The sequence below is a fragment of the Mus caroli genome, unplaced genomic scaffold (assembly GCF_978045245.1).
Source record: "Mus caroli unplaced genomic scaffold, Mus_caroli_1 scaffold_8, whole genome shotgun sequence".
Classification (NCBI taxonomy): domain Eukaryota; kingdom Metazoa; phylum Chordata; class Mammalia; order Rodentia; family Muridae; genus Mus; species Mus caroli.
Genome location: NW_028227263.1, coordinates 58,232,461 through 58,259,361, shown reverse-complemented (window position 1 = coordinate 58,259,361; position 26,901 = coordinate 58,232,461). Strand labels below are relative to the sequence as shown.

At 37.1% G+C, this 26,901-nt stretch overlaps 1 protein-coding gene across 1 annotated transcript in view; it reads left to right on the top strand.

Annotated features, from left to right (window-relative positions):
* Ctsc (cathepsin C) overlaps positions 1–25,383 on the top strand; it is a 32,937-nt gene extending 7,554 nt beyond the window's left edge. Inside the window, exons 3-7 of the mRNA XM_021168580.3 lie at positions 11,705–11,871; positions 14,083–14,235; positions 16,807–16,922; positions 23,062–23,193; positions 24,468–25,383. Coding sequence (XP_021024239.1) covers positions 11,705–11,871; positions 14,083–14,235; positions 16,807–16,922; positions 23,062–23,193; positions 24,468–24,970 — 1,071 coding nt within the window. The 3' untranslated portion in view covers positions 24,971–25,383. The remainder of the gene's footprint in view (positions 1–11,704; positions 11,872–14,082; positions 14,236–16,806; positions 16,923–23,061; positions 23,194–24,467) is intronic.
* Positions 25,384–26,901: the final 1,518 nt, after the last annotated feature.

The window sequence follows — 26,901 nt, the reverse complement described above, 5'->3', positions numbered from 1 at the left end:
TCCTAAACATTCAAAACAAAACACAATGAAGACAAAAACTTGGCTTTTAATTAGTTAAAATATGGTAGGTTGAAATAGGGCTAGTCTGTGGATTTGCGTATGCCTTCAAGCTTGCATAGTTCCTGTTGAACAGAAATCCAGTGACTATCTATTTTTAAAGGTTCTCTTTTCGTTAATTCATTAAAGCAATCTCTGACCTGTATTGCCATCTAGGCAGAGACCTAAGCCTTTACAGCCTCCTATAAAAGAGAAGAGAGTAATTAGACTTGTGACAAAATGGAAACTTCTTGAAAATATTCTTTGAAACCATAGGGCAGTGGAGAATAAAGGTACTCTCTGCAGGCATGTCCTACACTGTTGGATTATAATGATAGGAATCATTTGGATCTCCTTGTCCCTGTGGCACATTTACACCTCTTTGAAGCATCTGCATATTAAAAAGCAGCTGGCTACTTATTTAAAAAAAAAAGGCAACAAAACCCAGTAGAATATAAAGAGCTGAGATGATGCCTCTAACTTTATGTGATCAGTGGTAAGTGACCACTTTCTTTTTCCTTGTGCCTTTATGTGCCTTCATTAACTTTTATGAAAAGCTATATAAAGTTCCACCTCAGCCAAACGGTCCAGAGGAAGTCATATAAACAAAGTAAGCCTCAAACAGTGTCTTCAAGGAGAACAAGTTACGAATCCCTGACTTTTTCTCAATTTATCTCCTCTGAGGCAGTGAAGAAGAGAAGGGTAGAAAAAAACCTCATCTTGCCTTGAAGACAGATTTTCAAAGGGTGAAAAAAATAGAGAGGAAAATAGACTAATTTTAGTTAAATGTTTGCATTATAATTCTTTATTTGTGGGAGTTGTGGATAGTGGTGGGGGTTGGGGAGTTATTTGTGAGCCACAGCTTCAGTGTACTCAGAAGGCAGCCTATAGAAGGGACCCATGGTTTATTCCCTCCACAGTGTGGGTTCTGGGGGTTAAACTCAGGCCATCAGATTTGGCAGTAATCACCCTTGCTTTCAGCTATCTCACTCAACCCTTGTTATGGCTTTGCATTTCATTTGGTGATAGTCAAGCTGAATTTTATGATTATTGAGCTTCTTTTTGGGCTCTTCGGTCTTAATTGAATTATAGACTAACAACAATAATAAAGAGACCACCACCATTGGGTTTATAAAACAAGCTATTATTTAGAACTTGGCCAACAGTGTCTGGTTTTTAATTCCATAACTTGTGTGCCAGCAATTTGAAAGTTTCAAACTATTCACCACAACCAGAAATGTCAATTGTGTTTCCACAATAAAGGGTATAAGAGCTGTGCACTCATTTTTTTTCACTATTCCTCCTGAGATTATTTTTAAAATAACACAATTTTAGAACAATTGTTTTTGCAGTAGATGTGCTTTTAAAAAAATATATACTCTGTATATTAGACATGAGATTTATGTTTTAAAACTTGAAGTTTCTTTTTAAGACTTTTGGTATCAAAAGCATCTTGATTTATGCCTCATTTGTGTTTTCTTATTGATCTTATTGATATTTTGTTATGACTCAGTTTACCACTGTAAACTCTTATAGGATGTCACTGATTTTATCAGTCAGTTGTTCATGCAGCTGGGAACTGTAGGAATGTATGATTTGCCACATCTGAGGAACAAACTGGGTGAGCACAAGTGAAATATCTTTTATCTTCATTGTTAAGCCAGCTTTCTCCTGCCCTGTCGTCATACGCAAATCAGTGCCTATTTATTCTTCAAAGAAAGGGAAAATGCATAGATTGTTAATTTCCTATGCATCTTGCTTGAGCTTGCATTTCTGCTTCCTTTAACTTCTCTGCCGTTTTATGTAACGTTCCATTCTCATGTGTTTATACCATCAAATCCCAAGTGTCGTAAATATAACCATAGAAGAGATGAACTCAAAAAGGAGAAGAACAACCTGGCAAAGGTTGGCTAACATACAATTCACAGTTGTAAAATTACTAAGCATTCCTAGTTTGCTTAGTCTTTTCCCCAAAGATTTCAAGAGAGAACCATGTATAGTATATATCCTAGTACCTGCGCATACATCCAAGCAACATTACTACCACATTAACATGGACAGCAGACACACCTACGGGTCTAAGGTGCAAGACTGAGGTCACAGTTTTTTCAAACGTATCTTTTAGAGAGAATATGGCTCTTTCAAAATGAATTGGCATGCTAGTCACTTATCACCAAATTGTCATTCATCTTCTTTATCATGGCTTCTTCTAAAAGCATAGAATGTTGACTGGGAAAAGAATGATCCCTTTGGCTCATTCATTCCATATTTTCAGAATAAATATGGAAATTACTACTCACATAAAATTTGGTAGGAATAACGGATGAAGAGCAAATAGAATCTATGGGATATCTTAAACTTCATCAGGTTTTAAAACAATATTGGTTCTCCTTGCCCTTCTTTTTCTTGGTTACTAATCCCTGAAAGTCTGATGATACAAACGAGAAGTGAGAACAGGTCTTGAAACACCATCATCACTCTATAGCCACATTTCAGGCTTTGTACTGGACTTTGTAATAGGTCTGCAGCATCCATAAGAGCAGAAAGGAGCTGTCCCGGGGCTGCTCAATCACTGGATCTTAAAATTTAGACAGTCAGGAAGCCTCTAAAATCAGCTCAGTGTGAGTGAGCATAATTGACATAAATGAGCTGTGTCTCTGTTCTTCAGGGAACTGAATAAGTAGAGAATATGTTTGTTTCCTGAAGTTCAGAACTGCACAGAACTTTTAATTTGTTGCATGGGTGCTACTTTAGGAGGAAGATTGAATGGGAAACCTCCCCAAAGTGGATCATTAGTTTCTCAATACAATTTATGGAATTCTGCCCTAAATCTTTCAACCTTCCTTCTACTTTTCTGGAGAGACATCTACCAGTAGAAAAGTTAACCTTAGTCTGTTTCATATCTGAGGTATATACCCTAGTACTTAGGCAAACATCTAAGCTTCATGAGGACCACATTTAAATGTGTATGAGACAGGTAGTAGGGGTCTAAGATGCTAGAATTTAGCTTGTTGCTTCAGTATACTTTAAAATCACAATAGTTTTGTAGAGAGGCAGTCACTTTCAGATGCATGTGCTTTGCAAGCATGTTGCCTGGATGCGTAATTCTCTTTTTAAAGCATTGAACTCAGTAGCAATTTTATGCGAATGTCTTTAGTAATTTAAAACTACCAACACCTAATTTATTAGTGCTGGTATTGCTTTTTTTTTAAATTAACAAAGGCTACTATGATAAAGTGTTAAAAGGTGGTATGATCTTTGTTTCTTGTAACCCTAGTTTTTGTTTTGTAGTTATTAAATAGATCGTCTGTTGAGAGGCTCTTTTAAAACCACAGCCAAGAGCAGACTTTGGCTTAAGAGACAAACAGTTGGATCTACCTCTAGCAGCTAGCAGAGGCCATGGCAGCTACAATCCCTTCTGGAATCTGTTTGCATGTAAAATGCAGAGGAGTCCTGGTGACCTACCAAGGCAACTGCCCTCCTGAAGGATTTCTTGGAAAACAGTAATCACCACTGTGGAATGTGAACCACCAGAAACTGCAAAGAATAAAGGAAAAACATTGTGGAAGAGATGAAGCCTCAGGGGGGGTCTCAGCATTTAGTGTTTTCATAAGGGGACAATTTATAACACATCATGTGTTTTTTTTTTCCTTTTGTTTTGTTTTTTGGTTTTTGTTTTTTCTTTTCCTATTTGAATACTGTTGTGCTGAAATAATTTCTCCAAACTGGACAGAATTTGGATTTTTGATTTTGTGACCTATTCTTTTTTTCTGTGTTTTGTCACATTGAAAATTTTACTCACAGTTAATTTGTTTCTTCCTGCGTGCCTTCACTTTTTAAAATTACTTTGAGATACTCCCAAAGGTAGACGGCTTTGAGATGGCATGAGCTGGAGACATATTAATTACTAGAAGGGAGATGGTCCTGTGGATGCCACAGAGAAGGAAGATGCTTTCTTAGCCATATACTAAAAGATGTTATCTTGCAGACAGTGAATCTGCAGTGCTCCCAGACAGAAAAAACGGTCTGGTTAATACTTTTTGTTTTCTATTCTTTTTTCTTTTTTCTGTTCTCTTTTCCTCTTCTGTTTCTTCATTTTGGTTTTTAAATTAGGTGCTAGCTTTGACATACTATGAATCTGAAAACCCTATAAAGCTGGTGAAACTAGTCACATTTTACAGTTATCTATATGGTTAGTCTCCCATAAAGCTGAAGCTCCTACAGTTTCTGACTATAAAATGATCATCCTAATCTTTCAAACCTAAGGACTTCATTGGGGCTAAGAAGTAAAGAAAAGTCAGAGCAACAAAGTAGATGGTTTCTAGAACCACATTTGGGTATTTTTTTTTTTTTTTTTTGGTACATTCCAGCACAGAGGCACCGTGAATATTAGTTCAGTGGGGTGGTAGAATGTATATTGCATTGACTGTTACTGAAGTCTTAGGAAAGGCCCTTTCCACTTTATGTTTCCTTACCTCTGAGTCCACTCACCTTCTTGCTTTTAGCCAGAGTTCTTGCACTCAGCCGATACCATTAACTTGGTTATCCCCTTAGCAGTCTCACACACTGGGAATCAGGCAGTAAAACTTCAGTATCAACCCCAAAGAAATCCCTCGTGAAAAGGATTCTGTTTAATTGCACTATTGTTCAGCCTGATTGCTATCTGCTAGTTTGTTCCCGATAAGCAGCAGAGTCATTTCCTTCTCACTGGATTTCCAGCTGACTTGGGAGACATAAAAGGCATTTGTACCTAGTCCATGTCATCCAATTTGCTTTTCTCCTGTGGTTCACTTAGCTCAGAAGATGGTGTATCTGAGACATAATCACTGTTTTATGCCTTGTCAGATTTACTTATTTGCTGATCTTCTTTTATTTTTCTATCCTGCTTCTGGTTCTGATAGTCTTCAACACCTAGGATGCATTTGTCACTTCACTGGTGAGAGAGAGTCCATTAATAATTCCCCTTGTCCTCTGTAGTTGCATCCAGCTTGTACTTGTAACGGTCTGGTGTCTTTATCTTCTGGGATAGACATCTGCTTTTCTCGCCTTATCTTTAATAACTAATGCAAATAGCACTTCATAGGTCTCGGAGAGTAAAATACACTTCTCTTTCTGCAGACTTTTTATAAGTAATACTAGCCTACAAAGTTTCAGCTACTTTTCTTGTCTTGTTATAAAACACCATGACTAAGGAAATTTATCAAAGAAAGTATGTGATTTGGCTTACAGTTTCAGAGGGTTAAAGTTCATAATGGAGGGGTGAAAGGATGGCTTAGAGTTCATATCTTCATCCGCAACCACTAGGCAGAGAGAGCTAACTGGGAATCACGTAGCTTCTGAAACCTAAAAGCCCACTTCTAAGAACACACTTTTTCCAATGCCTCCTCCAAGGACAGACTTCCTAATCCTTCCCTAGGAGTTCCACCAAGTGGAGACAATGGTATTTAATTTTATGAACCTACTGGGGAGGGGAAGTACTTTCATTCAAACCAGTATACAATGCATCATTTTTCTTGGGTTCTAGAAACGCTGGCCAGAGATGGCGGTATATCCCTTTTGTTCTCTGTTCTAAAAAATATTATCAAAAGTTTCTTGCCTGCAGAGCCCTTAAAGAGTTATATATTTTAAAGCTGCTTTTCAAGGTCAAAAACTGCTGTTGGACATGGGACACACACACACACACACAGAGAGAGAGAGAGAGAGAGAGAGGCTTGCTACGGAAAATATTTTAACCTTAATTGCTTTCCTCTGTGTAGTTTTGTGTATAAATGTTTATGAGGGCAAATTAGTGGGTACAAAATAGTAGATGTGTGCCAGAAGCACTTCCAATACACTGGTGCTTAGGGTCGTTTGTCATAATTGCCTGTTTGTATTCCACTCTGCTTTGTAAGAAGAGGAATTATTGACTCTGTATTACAAAATACTGTATTACCTGTGTTTTGTGCAATATGTGTCAACTAGCATGAAAAAGTAGAGTTAATAAATAATTCATTAAGAAAGTAGCTGGAAAAATACCTCACTGTGGTATTGTTTTTATTAATGTTACTGGAATGTTCTTACCTTTGTGCCCTTAGAAGCTACGGCAGGCCCTTGGAACATTTGTTAAATGACTTAATACAAAAGAGATCAGACTCATTTTGTGTGTGTATGTGTTCATTATACCTTAAACTTTTTCACTTATAAAGCCAAAAAAAAAAAAAAAAAAAAAGCCTAAGCTTTCAGTAGTACAGTAGTAAAGTTCTAGCTTTGGGGGTTATTAGTGCCTGAGGAAAATAGAGAATTTTATGTCTGTAAAGTTTCCTGGGTCTGTTGGGTTTTTTTTGTGTGGTTTTGTTTTTTTTTTGTTTTGTTTTTGTGTGTGTGTGTGTGTTTTTAGTAGCCTGAAGAGAATAGTTTATGTTCCACAGCCACTAAGCATAAGAATTAATTGGAGCTAATTAACAGTTGAGTGGATTTTCAGGTTTTCTTCCAACCTCACAGTTGAGACTTTGTGAACCAGGAACTGAGAATGAGTGCAAGAATGCTGACCACTTTGCTGAGTGGTAGGTAGTAATTTGGTTTTTAGCTATTTTTGGAATGTATGTTTTAGCTTAAATCAAGTGTCTTCAAGCATAGATAATAATCAAATTTTATATCTTCCATTCTTGTATTTGAATCTAAATGTCAATATTTTCTATTTAAAATGTATCATCATTTGGTTTCAACTTCTGGCAGCTTTGCATTTGATTAGAATTCAGCTTTTAAATAAACTGTTTAGTCTTGTTAATAGGCAGAAAGCCCATGCTTATTCTTGGAACAGGATTAAGGAAGTTGGCTTCTCTCTGAGAAATGTATGGTAGTCTGGCAGTATTGAGCCAAATGTGGATTTGGTCAAATTAGCTTGGTTGTTTCTTAACACTTTCCTGACACTAGAAGCATAGCAGCAGATATAGTGCTTTAATTTGCATTGATGTTGCTATTGAGACTGAAGGGTTGTGGAGAAGCAAAAAGTTCAGTGACCCTTTCCTAGATTTGAGTGTTACTCAGATGCCACAAATGTCCATGTGTTTATCATTCAGACCTCAAACATCTCTGAAGTACTACTCTGGGAAGGAGACTTAGATGTCCAGATCTTTATTTGTTTTATGATTTATGTAGACAGCTTTTGAAACCACATGGATGCAGCACTATAGTAATATTATAACACATATGAGACATATATGAGACATTCAGTGATTAAATGAACAGTGTATATTGTAATAAGTCATTTCCAAAAGATACAATTAATAATGAAAAATGTCATGATAACCTTGTTTCTGAAAGTACTGTTGATGTCTTACTGCCTACATTTGCCTCTAGAGACTTGGGTGTGCACTGCTACCAGTCTGTGAAATAAAGAAACAGCTCAATTAATAATTTGAAACCAAGAGTCAGTTGTCTGAAAGCATAAAAAAAAGTGTTAAACAACCTTGTTACATAAATGCCTTCAGAACAACAGATGATGTCTCTGCTACTTTTCTCTTGCCTTTACAAATGTTTGTACATGGTTATGTTGTTACTTTTGGGGTGCATTTTTAAACTTTTAAAACTCTTTAAACTTCACTATTATCAATCAAGGAAAGTATGATCAGTCATAAATATCTTGCCCATTTCAGTTAAAAACACAGGCTGTCTAGCTGTAGCTTATTCAAAGCTTCATGAGTGATAAGCAACAGAATTTGAATTTAAAAAGTGAAACTGTTGGTGTCTCCTGACTAGTGTACTCGATGAAATAAGCATTCACATATTTGCTGTACAGTATAAACAGAGAAGCAATGGAAGGACAGTAATTAAAAAAAATCTATAAAGTATCATGTAGGGGGCAGGTCTGATGCTAAGGTCCTGTTCTCCTTGAACAGGTTCTTGTTCCTTATTCTCCTAGATTGGTTCTTGATCTATCAGTAAAGAAAGCTTGGGGGGGGGGGCAATTGCTGGGCAGAAGGTACAGGTTGGACTTCTGAGGCCCAGGAAAAAAAAGCAGATGAAAGGAAGAAAAGGAGGAGTTTTTTGTCTAAAAAATATTATTAAGGGTGTGCCTTTCCAGGGATTCAAGGGAAGCTGCGTGGAGCCTGGTAGCATGGTTGCCTCCCATGGTAAAGGTGGATACAGCATAAAACTACAGGCTACAGTATCAAAAAACAGTAAAAAGTTATAGGATAAATAGCTTAAGTTGTAGCATATACCTAGCTGGTCAATATTACCAGGCAGTTATAGGAGAGTTGATGAAACCATGGTAGTGATGGTAGTGGTTGGAATGAGGTTAAGGACTTTGGAGAATATGTGACAATTTAATGTGAACTTTGAAGAAGCAGAAGAGTGCCTGGGACAGCAGTTCTCTGAACTTAAGAGCTACATGTTGTGGGGTCTTCCAATTGTAGCTGTCCCTCCTTTTCTTTGCAGTAGGAATTGGCAAAAGTGAATGGAAACTTAAAGTGTCTCATCTGTGCAAGCCAATCTTCAGAGACCACTGTTTACATAAATGAAAAAATTCTTTGGGAGAAAAAAAAATTGACTACATTTATTGCTGGATAATGTGGCCAGGATTTCTGTCTTTTAATCCTCACAAAAATGTGTGAGTTCACTATAGCTGGAAGAGTCCCTGAGAACTTTCCAATAAAGGAAGTAATGAATTAACCCTGAGGAGGTCATTCAGCTTAAGGTTTCTAGCTCTTGACCTTTGACCTAACCTAATCAATGCCGCACTTTGACCTCTTTGGACCTCATTGTACATGTCTGCTCTATATCACCCTGTCCTGCTTCTCATGGGGTGACTCCAGGTTAACAAAAGAAAACTCAGATTTCTCTAGCTACAGAATAATACAAAATATAGTTTTAAAGGAGAAAATGATTCCATGAGTTTAATACATCAGAAGTAATCTCAAATGATGGTTTTACTATACTTAAAGGATGTGAGGTACAATAACCAACTTGCAGATTTTTAAAATACTCCAAGGTACATAAATGAATGTGTCTGCAATAACAATTATTTATCAGACTTTGCTAATTGTATATAGAAGCACAGATGTAAGATTGTACAGGTTGGAAGTTCTATGTGGGTATTTGGGACTTCTAGGTGAATCTGAATTTACATCATAAACAGGCTTGGAGAGGAGAATGGGCATTTCAGAAGACACATGTACATGTGTGCGTGTGCGCACACACACACACACACACATGCATACTGTGTACTTCTTGGCACTTGGATGACTTGGTATTGTTGTGCTACTATTAATTTTTAATTCTGTACCTTTGCTGAATTTTCTGTAAGTCAACATTGAAATCATTCTTAGTAAGACTTCTTCTTTATGTATTTATTCTTTTCTTATTCACTCATTCAATAATCAACTGCTTCCTGCTGCCAGAAAGCTCTCAAATAGTAAATCAATGAAAATCTTATTTTCACAATGCCTATGTCTTTATGGGAAGAATATTCATAGAGGTTACCTGAAGGACGACACATAAGCAGTCTGTGGAATGGAATGTACTGCAATCAACCCCATTTTATCAATGAATGTACTGATGGAAGACACTGACCAAGGATCATACAAGCACAAAGCAGCAGAACTGGCTTCTATCTGGATATTCCAAGCCTCAAAGGTCTTAGGTATCCTTTACCTCTGCTCTGCAGTAATAAGCCCTTGGCAAAGAATGGCAGAGTTAGAAATAGTCATGGGCCACATTGTAAAGCTCTCTTGAGTCAACTTAACTGCAGTATTTTTAGAGCATCCATTGTATTAAAATTAAACAACAACCAACAAGTGTCAACTGTGAAACGCTGCCCGTTCTCACTCTTCGTAGGAACACCAGTACCACATTAGAGAACTATTCTCCTTATCGCTTGAGGTTATTGTGAGGTCGAGATAATACAGATAGAAGCATCAGTAGGAAGTTAGCCTTTGCTCTGTAGTTTCTGGGCTTCTCTCCTCTGTGTCATTCTCCATTCCAGCTATTTCTGAAGGAGCTGTATATGAAGAAACACTGCACGGTATAGAGGCCAGTGTTTGGTTCTAGGAGTGCTTGGTATTAGTTTAACAAACCTCATAGGTCTTTTATTTCTGCCCTCTGAGAATATATTATTTCTGTGTTAACTTGAGCCCCTCGTATTGATAAGTATTCTGTATGGTGACTATAAAATAAATAAGGGAGTTTCTGCCTTTGTGATACAAAAGCAGTTGGATATTGTAATATTAATAGGTGTCTATGCTTCCCAGGGTTCAAGAAAAGTGTTGTGCACTGTGAGGTACATTTCCCAATTTTCCTAAACTTGATTGCCTCACCCTTTCTTAGAGAACTCATTAATTATGCAAAACATTATGAGTTAATAAAATTATTCTCAATTTCCATATTTGAAACTTTTCTTTTTTACCTTTTCTTTTTCTATTTTGCTGCCATAAATATTTACTGACATTGCTACAGGTAGATATGGAGAGACAGAAAGACATTCTGCTGTAAGGAAATTTTCAGCTCTCTTGAAATATTAAGGCTGCTTTCCAGTCAGCCTTCCTGAAAGAGTCAGTGGTTCTCCAAGGCCTACCTGGATTATTTTAGCAGGTTGGATAACATCACCAACATTTAGTCTACTGATGATGGAGTTTCCATACTGTTTAATATGTCTTTATTTCAACTTGGCTCAGATCTTGATACGTACACTGTGAGTGGGAAATAATTGTGTCAAAAATGCATTTATTACATTTAACCTGCCTAAGTGTGCCAAAGAACCCAACAGATACAATAAGTGCTGACACTGCAAAGTCTAAAGTACTTGTGTTTGGCCACTGGGGACAAGCTTATCAACTTGCACTGGATCATGGAGTCCCAGTATTATACTTCTGTGTGTAATCTCTTTTATTCCTGATGTCCTTGTTTTACAAATAACTATGGTGTCTTCAAATCTAACTTGTGCCAATGCCTTTCTTCTTTCTGCCTCCCTCCCTCCTGCTCATTCTGGTCATGTGCTCCTCCTCAATGAGCTGTCACTGGATGAAAGTCTTTGGGCTTTAGAGCCAAATGTGTCTGAATTCAAAGCTGGGTCTATCACAGCAGTATTCCTTCAGGGTTAACACAGAAACATGCAAAGAGTCACATTACTGAAATAAAATGTAGCAAATAATTAAGTTTCCTCATAATAGGCATATGCTAATGCACCAGGAGATTAGTAGCAAAAAAGGATTTTGTTTAGCTATACAGAAATATTTGTCTGTTTTTATAATCTACTGATGGGAGCCTCTTTTGACAAACATGCAGAGGAGGAAAATTCTGTTTCTACCACTTGACAGCCCTGTGAGCTTCAGGAGGATACCCTGAAGCTGAAAAATCAGAAGTATAGGATGGCAATTTCTTCATAGACTGATGGAGAATTAAATGCAATATGCCTTGGGTATGGTAATTGCTTTAAATCTGTGAGCTTTTTCCCATAGCCATTCTTTCATTCCTAGAAATACATTTGTTTGGTGGCCGACAATGCTAATCTTTGAAAAAATGGTTTCTTTGATCTCCAGAATAATTATCAAAACATCGTCAGCTAGACGAAGTTTTTATTTTTGTTGGCAGAGGGCGACAATGCATCTTTAGGGTAAATAAGAGCCGAGGAAACAGACTTGAGAGCTGAGCACAGCTGTAATTGGTTTTTTATTTATTTTCTTGGTTGCAGTATGAAGTCAGAGGCCACACAGCTGTCAGTTACTGCCATGAGACCATGACTGGGTGGGTCCATGATGTGCTGGGCCGGAACTGGGCTTGCTTTGTTGGCAAGAAGGTGGAAAGTCACATTGAGAAGGTTAATATGAATGCAGCACACCTTGGAGGTCTCCAGGAAAAGTGAGTTGTGACAAGGGTTGTATCCATTTAGCTTTGCTTCATGTTGTGCTTAATGAGTGTGTTTACTTTTAGAAATTGTAATTTTGCTATGTTATGTAAATTGAACGTAGCTGTGTTATATAAAACTGTACTGGAAATGATGTGGACTGACTGAATTGACAAAAAAGTAATATTTAAACTCATTTCAAAACCTAAGAATCAGGAAAAACTTATAAACAGGAACATGATCAAAGGAACCACAAAATAGCAAATTACTAGTAAAGAAAAAATGATTTCATTGGTTGTGGTATAGTGGTGACTTGCATAATACATGCATATGATAATGCTACAACTAGTGTCCAGTTACAAACTCATCAAAGTGCAAGCATAAAAAGCAATGAAAGTCCTTGGTGTTGCTGCAGTTTTTTATTTGCTAGGGCTGACACATAGAAGCCTTGCAGACTGGGAGGCCTAAAGGGCAGTTTTTACTCTGGATTTTGAAGGCTAGAACCTGGTTTCTTCCTGACTTGATGCTGGCTCCTCCTCCTCACCTTGTCCTCACTTGGACTTCCCTGAAGTATCCTAACCTATTCATCTCAGGACTCTAGTAAAATTAGACCGGAGCTCACAATAATGACCTCCTTTGGCCCTTATTAGCTCTTTAAAGACCTGTTTGTAAATACAATCTCTGGTTAAGATTTGGAGGTAAGAATTGTAACTATGGCTTTTTAATATTTTCTTTTTGAGATTATAATATAATTATGATATTTCTCCCTTCTCTTTCCAAGGGATAAAATTCAGCCTATAATGTGCAGTTACTATTTTTATTCAGATATCTGCTATAAGGAACCAAACAAACAATAATTCTCAGACATTATTAGTTTTGAAAGAGGGAGATCAATAAGTATTATTTTCTTTTCCATTTTATTTAGTTGAAAAAGCCACTAAAAGTACACATGAACTAAACATTCAAACTAAGTGACCCTAGCAAGGAATGCCTGTAGCAGAGAGCTCATGGTAGATGTGACTGGAAAGTTTGCTTGTTTCTCAAAGTGCTAACCAGAATGGAAACTGACCCAGCCCTTCCTTTTGAGTTCAGTCTTTACGTAGATTTAGGTGGTATGGTTCTTAAAAGCAGTTCACCTTGCATTTTTATCTTGTGTGCTTTGAATTAGTGAACCAGATTGAACCTTTTCAAGCACTGCTTATATAATTGCTGTGCACTTATATAAGTGCTGTGCACTCCAACATTTGTTTGACAAATGTTGGAATTCAGTGGATAATTAACTTTTTTTTGTAAGCATGTGCTTTCTGTGTTATTTCTATACCCATGGCCAAACATTTCACACAAAGTAGACAAATGATTCTCATGCTAATGTTTTTAAGAATCACATGAAGAACTTATTTCAGAGTCTGATTTCAGTGATATTTCTGCTAATACCAGTTTTTAATAATAAGGGCATAAAACTCCCTATGTAGAATAGTACTTAGGAATTGCTTATTTAGAGAACATGTATGCATATACTCGCTTTGTTCATATAACAGATTTTAAAAGTGCCTTTTGAAAGGGCAACATAGCGGTCAAGATCATAGCTTGACAGGTAGCCTAGCACACATGGGGTCCTGAATTCTGTACTTAATGCTGCATAAACCATGTGGCGATGCATGCCTATAATCCTATCAGTTAGGAAGGAGAGACTAAGTAGAAGTACAAAGCCCTCTCTAGATACATAATGATTTTGAGACTAGATCCTGTATAAAAAATATAAAATAGCCAGGTGGTGGTGGCGCACGCCTTTAATCCCAGCACTTGGGAGGCAGAGGCAGGTGGATTTCTGAGTTCGAGGCCAGCCTGGTCTACAGAGTGAGTTCCAGGACAGCCAGGGCTATACAGAGAAACCCTGTCTTGAAAAGAAACATATATAGATAGATAGATAGATAGATAGATAGATAGATAGATAGATAGATAGATAGATAGATAGATAATAAAATAAATAAAATGGGCATGCAGAAAAGATAATACTCTCATGCCAACTACAAAATTAACATGGCTTTAAGAAGAAATTACACGTAAGACATACCATAACATTTTTCAGCTTTCCTCTGTTGCAAACTGTGTTGAGTGACTATACCACTCCCAACTTTGACACAAAGTGTGCGTATCAGTTTTATTGAAGGCTAGCTTTACCTGAAAAGACTTCCTCTGAAACTATGTCCCTTTGCTGTTGGCAGATATTCTGAAAGGCTCTACACTCACAACCACAACTTTGTGAAGGCCATCAATACCGTTCAGAAGTCTTGGACTGCAACTACATATAAGGAATATGAGAAAATGAGCCTGCGAGATCTGATAAGGAGAAGTGGCCACAGCCAAAGGATCCCAAGGTAACACAATGCCTCTCCTTGTCACAAGTAACAACTTCAGTATTGTTGTTTCTGGCCCAACCTGGATGTCCGAACTTTTTATCAGTCATCCCAATTTAATGGGTGTTGTTACTGTTGTCTTTTTTTCTTTCACCTTCCTTCATATTTGTGCATACTGTCCAAGTCATATTTTGGAGTCTTTCCTATGCTCTTGGTTCACATCCTGTTCAATTTCTTTTCATTCCTATGTTTTGTCTTTTCTCTTTAACGTCATTTTTAGCCATTCTTTGAAATGTTGCAAGTTCACTCTCCTATCCCAAGCTTTGGCTGTTACTCACAACAAGCTAATGACTAGACTTATCCTTGCTATTCCGGGTAATATAAATCAGTCCATAGCTGTGTTTTCTACTTGACTAGTTTTCAAAAACTATGATAAACATTCTTAAAAACTTTAACTTCATTTTACTCCTATTTTATATCACCACTTCTGCTCCTTTGGGTATCTCTCAGCTTGCTTATAGTAACTGTTAAATTTGCCACTGGGAGAAAAAAAATCTGAAAATCTGGGTGTTTTAAGGTTCAGGAAAAAATAATTCCTTATAGCTCACTCATCTCTCACTTTATCTCCTCCTAGCCACAGCTTTCAAAGAATTTGCCATCTTTTGTTTGTAACCTCATGGCATTTTCCTGCTTTGGGAAATTATATATACTATTTTGTATTTTTCTGCGTAAGGATTTGAGTATTCTGAATTATCTTTCTAGAACTGTGGCTGGATTTAGGAGTGGATTTGTGGGTCCTTAGCATTTGTTAAGCATCCAAAGCTATTCCTGTGATGCCAAACCTTTCTTGAGGAAAAACCAAAGGGAACTAGAGATCAATAGGTATTGATAAATTATTTAGGATGATTATTTTCTCTAACAGATTAAAATATTCTCCAATTTTCAGAGCATTCAAAGGTTAATTCCTGGCTAGCTATAGAATATTGTACATTTTTTTATGATTGGAATAAGCCACATAATAATGTAGCTCTTTAAACTAGCTGAGATATATCTCTATTTTTTTCTCAGTGGACAAATGAATGCAATTTGATGGAAATATTTAATTATGAGACATTGTGGCCTTATTCTTTTCTGACTAATAACATTCTTTTTTTTTCTTAAAATAATATTCTCTAATATCTCTTAAAGCCTGTTCTAGGGGATTCTAGTGCATAAGCTATTCTGGTTTGTCTAAACTGGGACAAGGAATACATCACAATGTCCCCTTCCTAGATCCACGAAGTAGGGTTTTAATGTGTCTGTGACATAAAATTGACACCTGTTTAACAGAAATCAGAAGCACTGGAGATAAGAGCTCATTCTGTCTGAGATTCTGTGCTCCACACTACAGTTTTGTCATATGTTACATGCTTTGTTTTAGGGGACTCTTTTTCTCTTAGACTCTACACACACCAGTCTCTGCTTTATAGAAAGCTATTATTACCACTAGTGCTCCATAGAGGGTTTAAGATAAGATGGAAGTCATATGGAGAAGGAAATATTAAAGCCAATTTGGAAGTCTGGCTGCTTGATTTCCGGTAGAATTTTTGTATCCTACTGATTCTGCTGTAAATATTTGGTTGTGTAGTGTAAAGTCTCAAATATCCTTACACTGGGCCTTAAGAACTGCTGGCAACCAGGGAACTGCTAAAATCATGAGCGAACATCACTTCTCAGCAGCTCTCTGATGAAGACATTTCACTGGATTTCTAAAATACTGAGGCCCAAGGCATTAAGGCCAGATAACAACTAATATCTGAAAAGGGTTTCTAATTCTCACAATAGTACTCCTAAACTCCTTCCTCCTTTGTTTGTGCTCTTATAACCTGCTTTCCCCACTTTCATTTTCTTTAGTGTACATGTGTGTGTTGTAGCTAAACACTCTGCTGTATAGGATAGAAGGAAGATGGAAGTTACCATTTCAATGCCTACTTGGTGTCAGAAAAGTATGTTAAATTGCCAGTATCTTATTTAGTACTTTTAGTGACATCTATAGTAATGGTGATAGTATAGTATCATAGATGCCATTTACAGATATGTCTTCATTATTGAGTTGTTATTATAATTATTGTTGTTATTATTACATTGAATTTTGGTCAAAACTCTTTGAAATATATATAAGCACACCTATTTTCATAAGCATAAACTGTAGTTTGTGACATAAAGTTCTTTGCAGAAAATCACATATTGTAAAACCATCACTACCTCTTGAGTCAAACACCAGTTAGTCCCATGTTTTCTATAGAGTCCCTAATAAGCATCCTTAATGTGTATCTTGTTTCCTGACTAAAATCTGACAAGTAACAGAAGGTAAATATTCAAGCATACTAAAAGTAACTCTCACTGTATATGGAAAGTGACTATGTCCTGAAAATCTACAGGCTACTTAGATTATGTGGGAGCATTATGCAGCTAAAACATTGTGTAATGGCCACATCATACCACTCAAGGGACAAGTGTTCTTTGGTTCTCAACCCCTTAGAATCAGAGGTGAGGAGACCATCTTTTAAGAAAGGACTTTATATTGGCATTATATATCCATTTCTATTCTAGGCCCAAACCTGCCCCGATGACTGATGAAATACAGCAACAAATTTTAAATTTGCCAGAATCTTGGGACTGGAGAAACGTCCAAGGCATCAATTATGTTAGCCCTGTTCGAAACCAAGGTAAAATTAACAAATGTCTAAGCTTTCATTAAGTTACCACAAGCTGTTGTTAATTGAATACTTATTGTGTGTTGGGCTCTAGGATGGATGTAGGGATACAAGAAAGGAATGGCCATGGTCTTTCTACTTTAGCAAAGAGATGGAGGCCAAGTGTGGTAGCATACAATGTATAGGCTGAAGCCAGCATTGGTGGATAGCCTACACTATGTAGTATGGTCCTTTATTACAAAAAAATGAGGCCCTTGAATTCTTCCTCCATTCTTTTAGGCAAGAACCAAATTTGTTAAACATGGTCTATTTAGCTGAGCTCAACATTTCTCAGCGATTTCAAGAGAGTGGTCAGTAGGACTCATTTACTTGAGTGCTAGGAGACACTTTGTGAAAAGAAATAATTGTAAACAATTAAAACTGGTTTACTTTCCAAAAGAGGTTGAACGGGTTAGTTGGATCCCTTCTGCTTCTTACCCTCCATTTCTGCCACTATGTCATCTTTAGTTACTACACAAGCTCAGATCTCTTAAGCTGCATATGGATCTTTTAATTAACTTTATATCAGAATATGGCTTCTGATGAAATCAGTTCATTTAGTTTCCTAAGTCAGGAGTTGATTTAAGTTTGCAATTACAAAACTTCCTTTAACTGTACTTGAGAGTGGATGATCTTACTTTCCTTAGTTTTACTTAAAAATTGTATGGAGACGCATCAATGCAGCTTATGTACCTGATCTGAAATGCTCCAAATCTGAAACGTTCTGAAAAATTGTGTGATCTTAAAGTAAGTTTCAAAGTTTGTTAACATGTTAGAGTGAAGATTTTTTTAAATTAAATACACTCGACTGGCAAAAATATGCACACATTCATTTTGAAAATTTATTTCTCTTGCTAGTTACTATGAAATATAAAACATCAACAATAACAAAATGGTTTTATTTGTAGACATTGCACGTTAGGTAAAGGACAGTTAATTTTGCATACACCCTCATAAATTTGGGGAAATAGTCAAGTTTCCTAACATTTTCAGCTTATCGAATAAATTATCTGTGGTTCTTATCAAATGAGGATTATTATTAGAAATGTATGATTTTGAGAGAAAAATTCTTCCTCTTTTCTACAAGTATATTTGTATTAAATTTCTTCCACTTTTTACTGTTAAGCCCATGTACTTTCAGATCAATCCTCATTGAAGGGGTTTCGAGTGTACAAAGCTTTGCTCTGGTCTGGCTTTACACAATAAAAACAAACAAAGAAACAAACAAACAAACAAACACTCCTGCCCTTCATTTGATGCCAATGATGTTATCTCTTTGGCTCAGGGACTCACTTCCTCTAGAGGAGACGTAAATCCTGAAATACATTACCTTTGCCATTTTCTAGAGAGGGAAGTGAAAGTAAATGGCAAGTAATTGATAAACCAAATTTTTGATACATAAAAAGGTCCTGTCCTCAAAATAAAAGGAGAATAGGTCATTGGGAACTAAGCATGTGCCCATGGCCTGGGACATGGTTTCTCTGAATGACACATTCAGGTTTCTCTGAATGACACATTCTATGGTAGGGATCTATTATTACATCTTATGTTATGTAGCCACAGAACAAGAAAAAGTTAGAAATGAATTCACTTTGCTAAATCTGTTGGTGGGAGCATAAAGTAGGTGGGTTACAGCAAAGATTGCAAGTCTCAGGTGCTATCTACTGATATTCTTGGATTTGGGGTTGATGGAAGCTAGTGGTTTACTATTAACATAATTAACACATTCCAAAGTAGTTAACTTATAATCAAAAGATATCAGTTCACATACAGTTGTGGTATGTAAATAAGTGGTGAGACCACTAAAGATAGCCCAAGAGAACCTGGGTTCTCAATCAGTTTCTTAGAATTGTAAATGTTCTCATCACTCACCCAGCCTGCAGAGGATTAAAACTTACCTAATTGTCAAATACATCTGGTACCAGCTAGTTTTCTGTCATCTTGACACAAACTAGAGTCTTTTGGGAAGAGGAAACTTGTTGAGAAAATGCCTCCGCCAGCTTATGAGTATGCCTTTAGGGCATTTTTTTTTCTTTGATTAATGTGGAAGGGTCCATACCACTCTGGGAGGTACCAGCCATGAGCTTGGTGGACCTGGGCACTGTGAGAAAAGTCATGAAGAATAAAAGCCAATAAGCAGACCTCTTTAATGGCTTCTACATTAGTTCCTGCATTGAGGTCCTGCTCTGATTTCCCATCAAAACAGGCCATTACGTGGAAGTGTAAGATGAAATAAACCCTTTCTTCCATAAATTGCTTGGGCCATGGTGTTATACCAGGACAATAGAAACCCTAACAAAAAAGAATCTCTGTCAAGACCTACTCAAGAAGATTAGGGAAGTAAGGAATGTCCTCTGTTTTCATTATTGACAGCCAGGCATATTCCAACTGGCAAATAATGTGAGCAGTTATTACATTGATGCTGCATTTCTCATCACTTATGGTAGTACATGTTAGGAAGCTTTTGTGTATGTGTGAAGTATGTGCAGTTGTATTCACTTGTGTGTGTGTGGAGACCAGAGGTCGATGAGGTGTCTCCCTCATCACATTCTACCTTATCCTTTGAAACACTATCTCTCACTTATCCTAGTGTTCTCTATAGTCAGTGATACCCAGCAAGCCTCCAACCTGATTCCATCAACCCAGTTTTGGGCTTACAAAGTTTTTCGACAGCAGCTTTCATGCAGGTCCTGCGGATCTGATTCTTGGTTCTTGTGTTTCCATATCAAGCACTTTACCCACTGAGCTCCAGCCCCTAAGCTTTTAAATAGCAGAGTGTTTAAAGAATAGTAGCTAACCAAGACTTAGTGTTTAAAAGAATGTACAAGCAAAACTTTAAAGCATCACATAAAACATCAGAAATTGGATTGTAAAGTTCAGTGGAGAAGGATGGAGTTTATCTCTACATGGAAGAATAACATGTGCTATGAGAGTAATCCAGTGGAAGGGAATGAGACATTTTGAAGGAAATTCTTTGGTGTTGCTTTCCTGGACAATTGATAAAAGCTTTGATAGTCCCCAAATCTCCCCATTCTTTGTATGTTCTAAATATAATTTCTGCAGAACAATGGAAATTTCAAAACAGAAGTCATCTGTGAACTGATTGCTTTTCAACTGATCTGTCACCTGCACTGTCATGTCAGGTGCCTGAGGAAATAATGTAATTAGACATTCCTCTTCTCACTTTTTGATACTTTTCTTATACTTCAGAATGGGAAAAATACGTACTTGCTGTCTCTTCTTGTTAACTGAAGTACTTGGAAACACAGAATTCCGAATTAGGCACAGTTAAGGGAATTCACAGCTTTCCTTTATGCGGTGAACAAATTAAGATTAAAGTCAAAGGAAATACTGGAAAGACAAATGGAGTTTTATGTTTCCACTTTAAAACAGCTGTAAAAATGCCTTATAGCTAGATTTACATTGAGGTATAAATGGGGATTGAAGAAAGAAAGTTAAGGGAGATAGGTTTACTTTCTTTTCTTCCAGGTCTTATTATTCCTGGGAGAATGAGAGTGGCTCTCTGGGGTCATATTAAGCATGGTGGCGAATTTTCCTGATATTTAGAGTCCACTCTATTTAAGTCTTGGTTATAAATGTTGCTCATTAGACAAGGCCCTTAGGTTGTTCACACTACCTAATCTATACTTGCACAAGAATGAAGAGAAATGCCACCGGCTAAGTGATTTGCCCTGGCTCACATGGCTAATGAGGGGCAAAGAAGTGAGGCAAGGACTGTGGCTCTTCTGTGCGGCTGCAGTGTGATTCCTATTACTGGGGGATGTGCACCATGTGGAAACCATGTTCTACCTCTTTGGAGATGGAATCATTTGCTGAGATTTCTGTAAGTGAGGCCCTTTCTCACTTAGTGTATTATAGTCATCTTAAACACTGTGGATGTTTGGGAGTCTAAACCAGGTTATGTTTTTGAAAGGAGGCAGTCATTGATTAACAGTTGACAATCTTCCCAGAAAGTCACATACCTAAAGCAATTTTTTCCATTCCCATGAGTTCAAAACAAAGCGCTTTCTGAGCCATGGGCTGTACTTATGACCTGTCGCTCCCATTGTTGCTGATGGTCTGATAACGTGGGTTTAATGATTAATACTTACAGGTTTGTTTGTTTGTTTGTTTTTTCTCTGCAGCTGCTAAAAGCTGAAGAAGCTACACTGTTTATAGATAGGGTTTAGGTGTCTCTTGCGAGCAATAGTATCTTTGGTTAATTGGTCACACATCTATTCTTTGACCTTATCTTATTTTAAGGAATAGTCCAGAGGAAGTATTCTCTAAATGCTTTAGAAACCAACAAGTCAGGTACTCATCTTCTGTGTGTTGTCTATGTTTCAAGGACAGAAGAGCTGAAATAGACTTCAAAAAAACAAAAGCCAAATATGAAAAAAAAAACCACGTGCGTTTTTGTTTTTATTTTTGTTTGTTTGTTTGGCTCTGTGGCTAAGAAGAAGAATAGACAGTCTTTCCCCTTACAGAGCTTTATCCTCTATTCCCAAATAAGCAAAGTTGTAATTTAAACTTACAGTTATTTTTAAAAACATGCAAAGGCCATGAACCCAGCACTAGGAGAAACAATAGGATACTAACATCTGTTATCGGTTAGCTGACAGACAGGTCATTGCCTCAGTTTCTAGGCCTCAGATATCAAGTGACTAGATTATAAAGTAATGACTTCTAAGTCAGCATTACAGGTGTTTATCTTCTCATCTTTAAAATTTAGATGATCATTCATCAACTGCAGCAGTGTATAACAAGAACAAATATGAGAGTTTTAGAAGGGAGAATTTGGAAAAAGATCAGAACCGACAGTAGTTAATTAGAAAGGTTCTTGGCAGATTGGGTTCAGGGTCTTGTGGCACTGAGCCCTGTAAAAGGAGGTTCGCATCAGCATCCAAAGTTCTGTTTCCTCTAGAGCTCAGAAACAAGTAGTTGGCTGACAGTTCCCTTGAGTTTCCATCATTTCTGGGTTGTAAATATGTGCTTATTCATCATGGCTTGACTCATTCTTTCCACAAACATGCACTGAGCTCCTTCACTGTGTCCCATGGCAAGACAGAGAGCACTTGAGGAATTGCTGGGCTTAGTGTGAGGAAAACCAATCCAACTATTTTAAATAGGGTTTACAGCAGTAGAGTGTGAACAGCATCCTGACTTTTCTTTGTTTCCGGGTGCTTCATAAATCATTACCTAGAGAAGGGAAAACAGTAACCCTGCTAACATGTAAAAGCATAAACATTTCCATAATTTTTTTTAAAAATAAGGTGGCTACCAAATTATTGATAATTAGATTTATTAAAGATACCTCTATTTCAAAAATTAGTTAAATTGACTTCATAAATCTTTACATTCACAATGAAATGCTTATCACTTTAATAGCATTGTAAACTAATATAATAAATTGAATGATAGGCATTGTGTGTAGAAGTGACTTTATTTTAGAGGTGGTATAGGCATATCTCCATGTAATCTTTATATCAGTTGCCGAGATCGGAGAGGTTGTGAGAAAATAGAAGGATAAAGCTATATTCATTTGTTTAAAAATTATAGCAAAGGGAAGGCCAGCTTTACAAAGCTTTATTATATATGTTTATTTATTTTTACCCATGCAATCTGAACAAACTTAGAACAACATTGTTCATATGCATTATTTCATAATATGGCATTTCCTTTTTCTTGTAATGGCACCTGGCTTCCAAGAATATGCTTTCAATGAATTCCTTTGGCCCTTGCCAATAGGTCCAGGAGTATCTTTTATAGGTGACGCCTCCCACCTCTTAGCACTGGAGCTTGGACTTTCAACATGACTTTTGGGTGAGCTCAAGCAGTCTACTGTATTAGAGTTTACTTTTTTTTTTTTTTAACTTAACTCACAAGGGTCCCACCACATTTCTCTCACCCTGATGTCTGAAAGTATCACAGACATAAATCGTTGTCACTGAGGACCTAGGGGTCAGTGCTTATTAAGTAAGTCTTCTATACTGTGCTGAATTTTATGACAAATGTTAATTATAAATCCTGTATTAAGGTGTCTCACTCAGATTTTCATCTGTTTGTGAAATTTTAAATAAATAATATGCATATTTTTTTTCTTTATCTACAGAATCTTGTGGAAGCTGCTACTCATTTGCCTCTATGGGTATGCTAGAAGCAAGAATTCGTATATTAACCAACAATTCTCAGACACCAATCCTGAGTCCTCAGGAGGTTGTATCTTGCAGCCCGTATGCCCAAGGTAAGTGTTTTATTTCAGAGCTGTATTATGAACTCTTTATTTGGCTGTATATCATCAACTATCACTAGCAAAAGTAAAGGTGTAGCATAGCAGAGAAGAGCTGTGCCTGTAGTCTGTCCCCATCAGTTATCAGTGGACAGTTTCTCAGGAAATCTACTGCATCCCACAGCAAGATGTCAGCACATCATGGGAATACTGCCTCTCTTACAGTGTCAACTAAGAGTGCACAAAACTGTACAAACAAAGCAGACATAGACCTTATTCAAAAGCAAAAAATAAGTATAAGCAAATTTATCTTATGAAAATGATACAGCTTTAAAGTATTATAGCTTTAGGTTCCAAACATCTCTTTTCACAACCCAGTTCCTACTAAAATTATAGTAATATTTATTCTTTTAAGAGAATTTAACACTTTGTACTTAGCCTTTGTACACTTCAGAACAGGCTATACTGAAGGCTCAAATAGGATTTAGAGGAAATACTATTTTAAAATACTACCATTTTAAAGTTTTCTGATGCCAGTCTAGATGTAGCCACTAGGATGTTTCCAGATCTCCGGTGAAATTGCTGGTGAATGACTGTCAGAGTGAGATTTTCATTCTTTCTGAAATATTAAATACTGTATTGTCACGTGTAGGCCTTTGGAGGCTGTAAGATATCAAAATTCTCCTTATGCTCCTCAAGTGTACAATTGGGCAACAGAAACAGAAGTTAAATAATTATAATGATAAGAGGCTATGGGTGGTGTGTTATGTGTCATAGGTCCTAGGTGAAGAGGGAGATGGGAGGTGTCTATTGGTAGGAGGCTCTCAAGGAAGATTTGCTTGAGGAGTTGGGAAGTGTGTGTGTCTCTGTGTGTGTATGTGTGTATTTGGCAGTAACAGTGTTCACTAAAATGATTGTTTTTATGTGAAGTAACTATTTTAAACCTCAAGGATGGTGTTGTCACCATCTACAGTTGACATATAAGTAAGTAGTGGTACAGAGATGTTAAATGGTGTACACACTTTTGGATTTGAACCTATTTTGGTCTCAGGGCCTTCATCACTCAATCATAGTGCTAGAGAAGCTATATTCACTATTAAGTATTAAATAAATTCCTGTTAAAGAAATAGGGCCAGCAACTGTTAGATGAATTTCTAAGGAAGGAAGAATAACATGATATTTAAACATAGAACAACTTCCAGGGAACAGAAAATAAAAAGCAGAGTATAGAAGTTGTGCCTGCCTTCTTCCAACATAAGTGTAATAATGATGTGTGTTTTCATTCTTAGGTTGTGATGGTGGATTCCCATACCTCATTGCAGGGAAGTATGCCCAAGATTTTGGGGTGGTGGAAGAAAGCTGCTTTCCCTACACAGCCAAAGATTCTCCATGCAAACTAAGGGAGAATTGCCTCCGTTATTATTCTTCTGACTACTACTATGTGGGTGGTTTCTATGGTGGCTGCAATGAAGCTCTGATGAAGCTTGAGCTGGTCAAACATGGACCCATGGCAGTTGCCTTTGAAGTCCACGATGACTTCCTACACTACCACAGTGGAATCTATCACCACACTGGGCTGAGCGACCCTTTCAACCCGTTTGAGCTGACAAATCATGCTGTTTTGCTTGTGGGCTATGGAAGAGATCCAGTTACTGGGATAGAATACTGGATTATAAAGAACAGCTGGGGCTCTAACTGGGGGGAGAGTGGCTACTTCCGTATCCGCAGAGGAACTGATGAATGTGCAATTGAGAGTATAGCCGTGGCGGCCATACCGATTCCTAAATTATAGGACATAGCTCCCAGTGTTATATACGGGTCTTTATCATTCACAGAGTGATTTAGTCACATGCTGAAGACTTTTACAGAGCAATATCGGAGCTTACCACTAAGATCTTTAAAGAATTTTGCTTTTGAATTTAAAACCATCCTTGATTTTTTTTTCTTTTAATACCTTCCCCATCAACTACCAAACTACTTTTCTTTTTAAAGTACTTGGTTAAGTAATACCTTTATGAATAGTGGTTCAGTTGTCCAATATTTTTTGCAGGTCATCTACAATGCAACCAGATGTTTCAGTTCTAAAAATCTATGTAAAAGCACAAGCTCATTTTTAAATTATGTAAGTCACACGAAAACATGGCAAAAAAAAAAATAGTTAAATTTTTTACAAAGAGTTTTAAATAAATGTTTATTTAATCAGTACCATAGACTTTCTATGTGTGTTTACAAGAATTTTTGTCCACCTAATTCTTTCCTTAGAAGCAATTGTGCTCCATGGATGTACTTCTTTATGGAGAAAAAAAAAAAACAATGAAAATATTTCATGTATAAAACAGTCAAGGGAGTGTGAAGATTCATCACCTGCCAAATTGCTTGCTGTGCAAGCATGAGGACCCGAGGCCAGACTTCAGGATCTGTGTCAGAAAAACAAGACAGCTATGCTGACACACTTGTAATTCTAGCGGTAGAGAGACAGAGACAGGTGGAACCCTGGAGCCTACTGGTTAACTAACATAGTTCAGTGAACAAGTATCCTGTCAATGAGTGAGCTGTGTCAAAATCAAGTTATATATTGTTCCTAAGAAGCGATAGCCATGGTTGACCTCTGATCCCTGGCTTCTGTCTATGCTTGGGCTTCCATACACACATGAGCGCACACCTAAATAACTAAATAAAACAAGAACATTTAACCTTGTCAAAGAGGATCTTCTGACAATACCTAGTGAACCCTAAAATTCAGACAGGAAGTAAGGAGGAGTTTTTACAATGTCAGTGTGTTGAAACTATTTCTTGTTGTGTGTCTTTTGCATGTGGAAATATGAATAACAGTTGCATAGTGAGTGAAATATTAACTGTGGAGATTTGAGTAGCTCTTTGGGACTTCAGTGGATATTTCACAATGACATGAAATGGCTCTGCTGAATAGACAGATGATATTAGTCTATTAAAATTAATGTGACAGGCAAATTAGGCAATGACATTGGAGCTACATAACAATGTGACAAACCAGAAGCATTCTGAGGCTCAAGAAAACCAGAGCATCATATCACCTAAGCTCCTTACACAGGTAAAAACAGGAATTTATACAAAAGGCAAAGGACTTTATCCTGAGTCTCATAGATGAGAATTGATATAGTCATGTCTGAGACCCAGCTATGTTAACTCCTTTTTCCCCAGAGTACCTTAGAGCACTGAGAATGTTAGCTAATCACCAGAGACGTTAGCTGTGTGCTCAATGTATCTTGGCATTCTGAGTCTTCAGAGGTGGTATGTTAAACCTATATAATTATATTTGTTTGATATTGGGGCTCTGTTTGTAGACCTGACTGCCATGGAACTTGCTATGTAGACCAGGTTACTCTCAAGCTCACAATGATCTACGTGTCTCTGCCTCCCAACTATCTTGTTTTAAAAAATTGTAGTTGACTAAAATACCATTTTCTCTGCTGTGAAGGAAAGTAACACTCTAGAAATGTGCACTGTGGCTTCATCTTTTATTTTGGTTAGGTTTTTGCTTGCTTGTTTGTTTAGGTTTTAGTGTTTTGAGGTAGGGCCTTACCATGTGGCCAAATCTAGTCTTTGATTTATAATCCTCTTGACTTTGTCTCCTGTGTGCTAGGATTGTAGATTTGCTTTACCAAACCCAGGCATACTGTGTTTAGACTGCAGCTTCTTGAACATCTAATGGCTTGCCAAAGGTCTTTGACAGTCTTGTGTTGA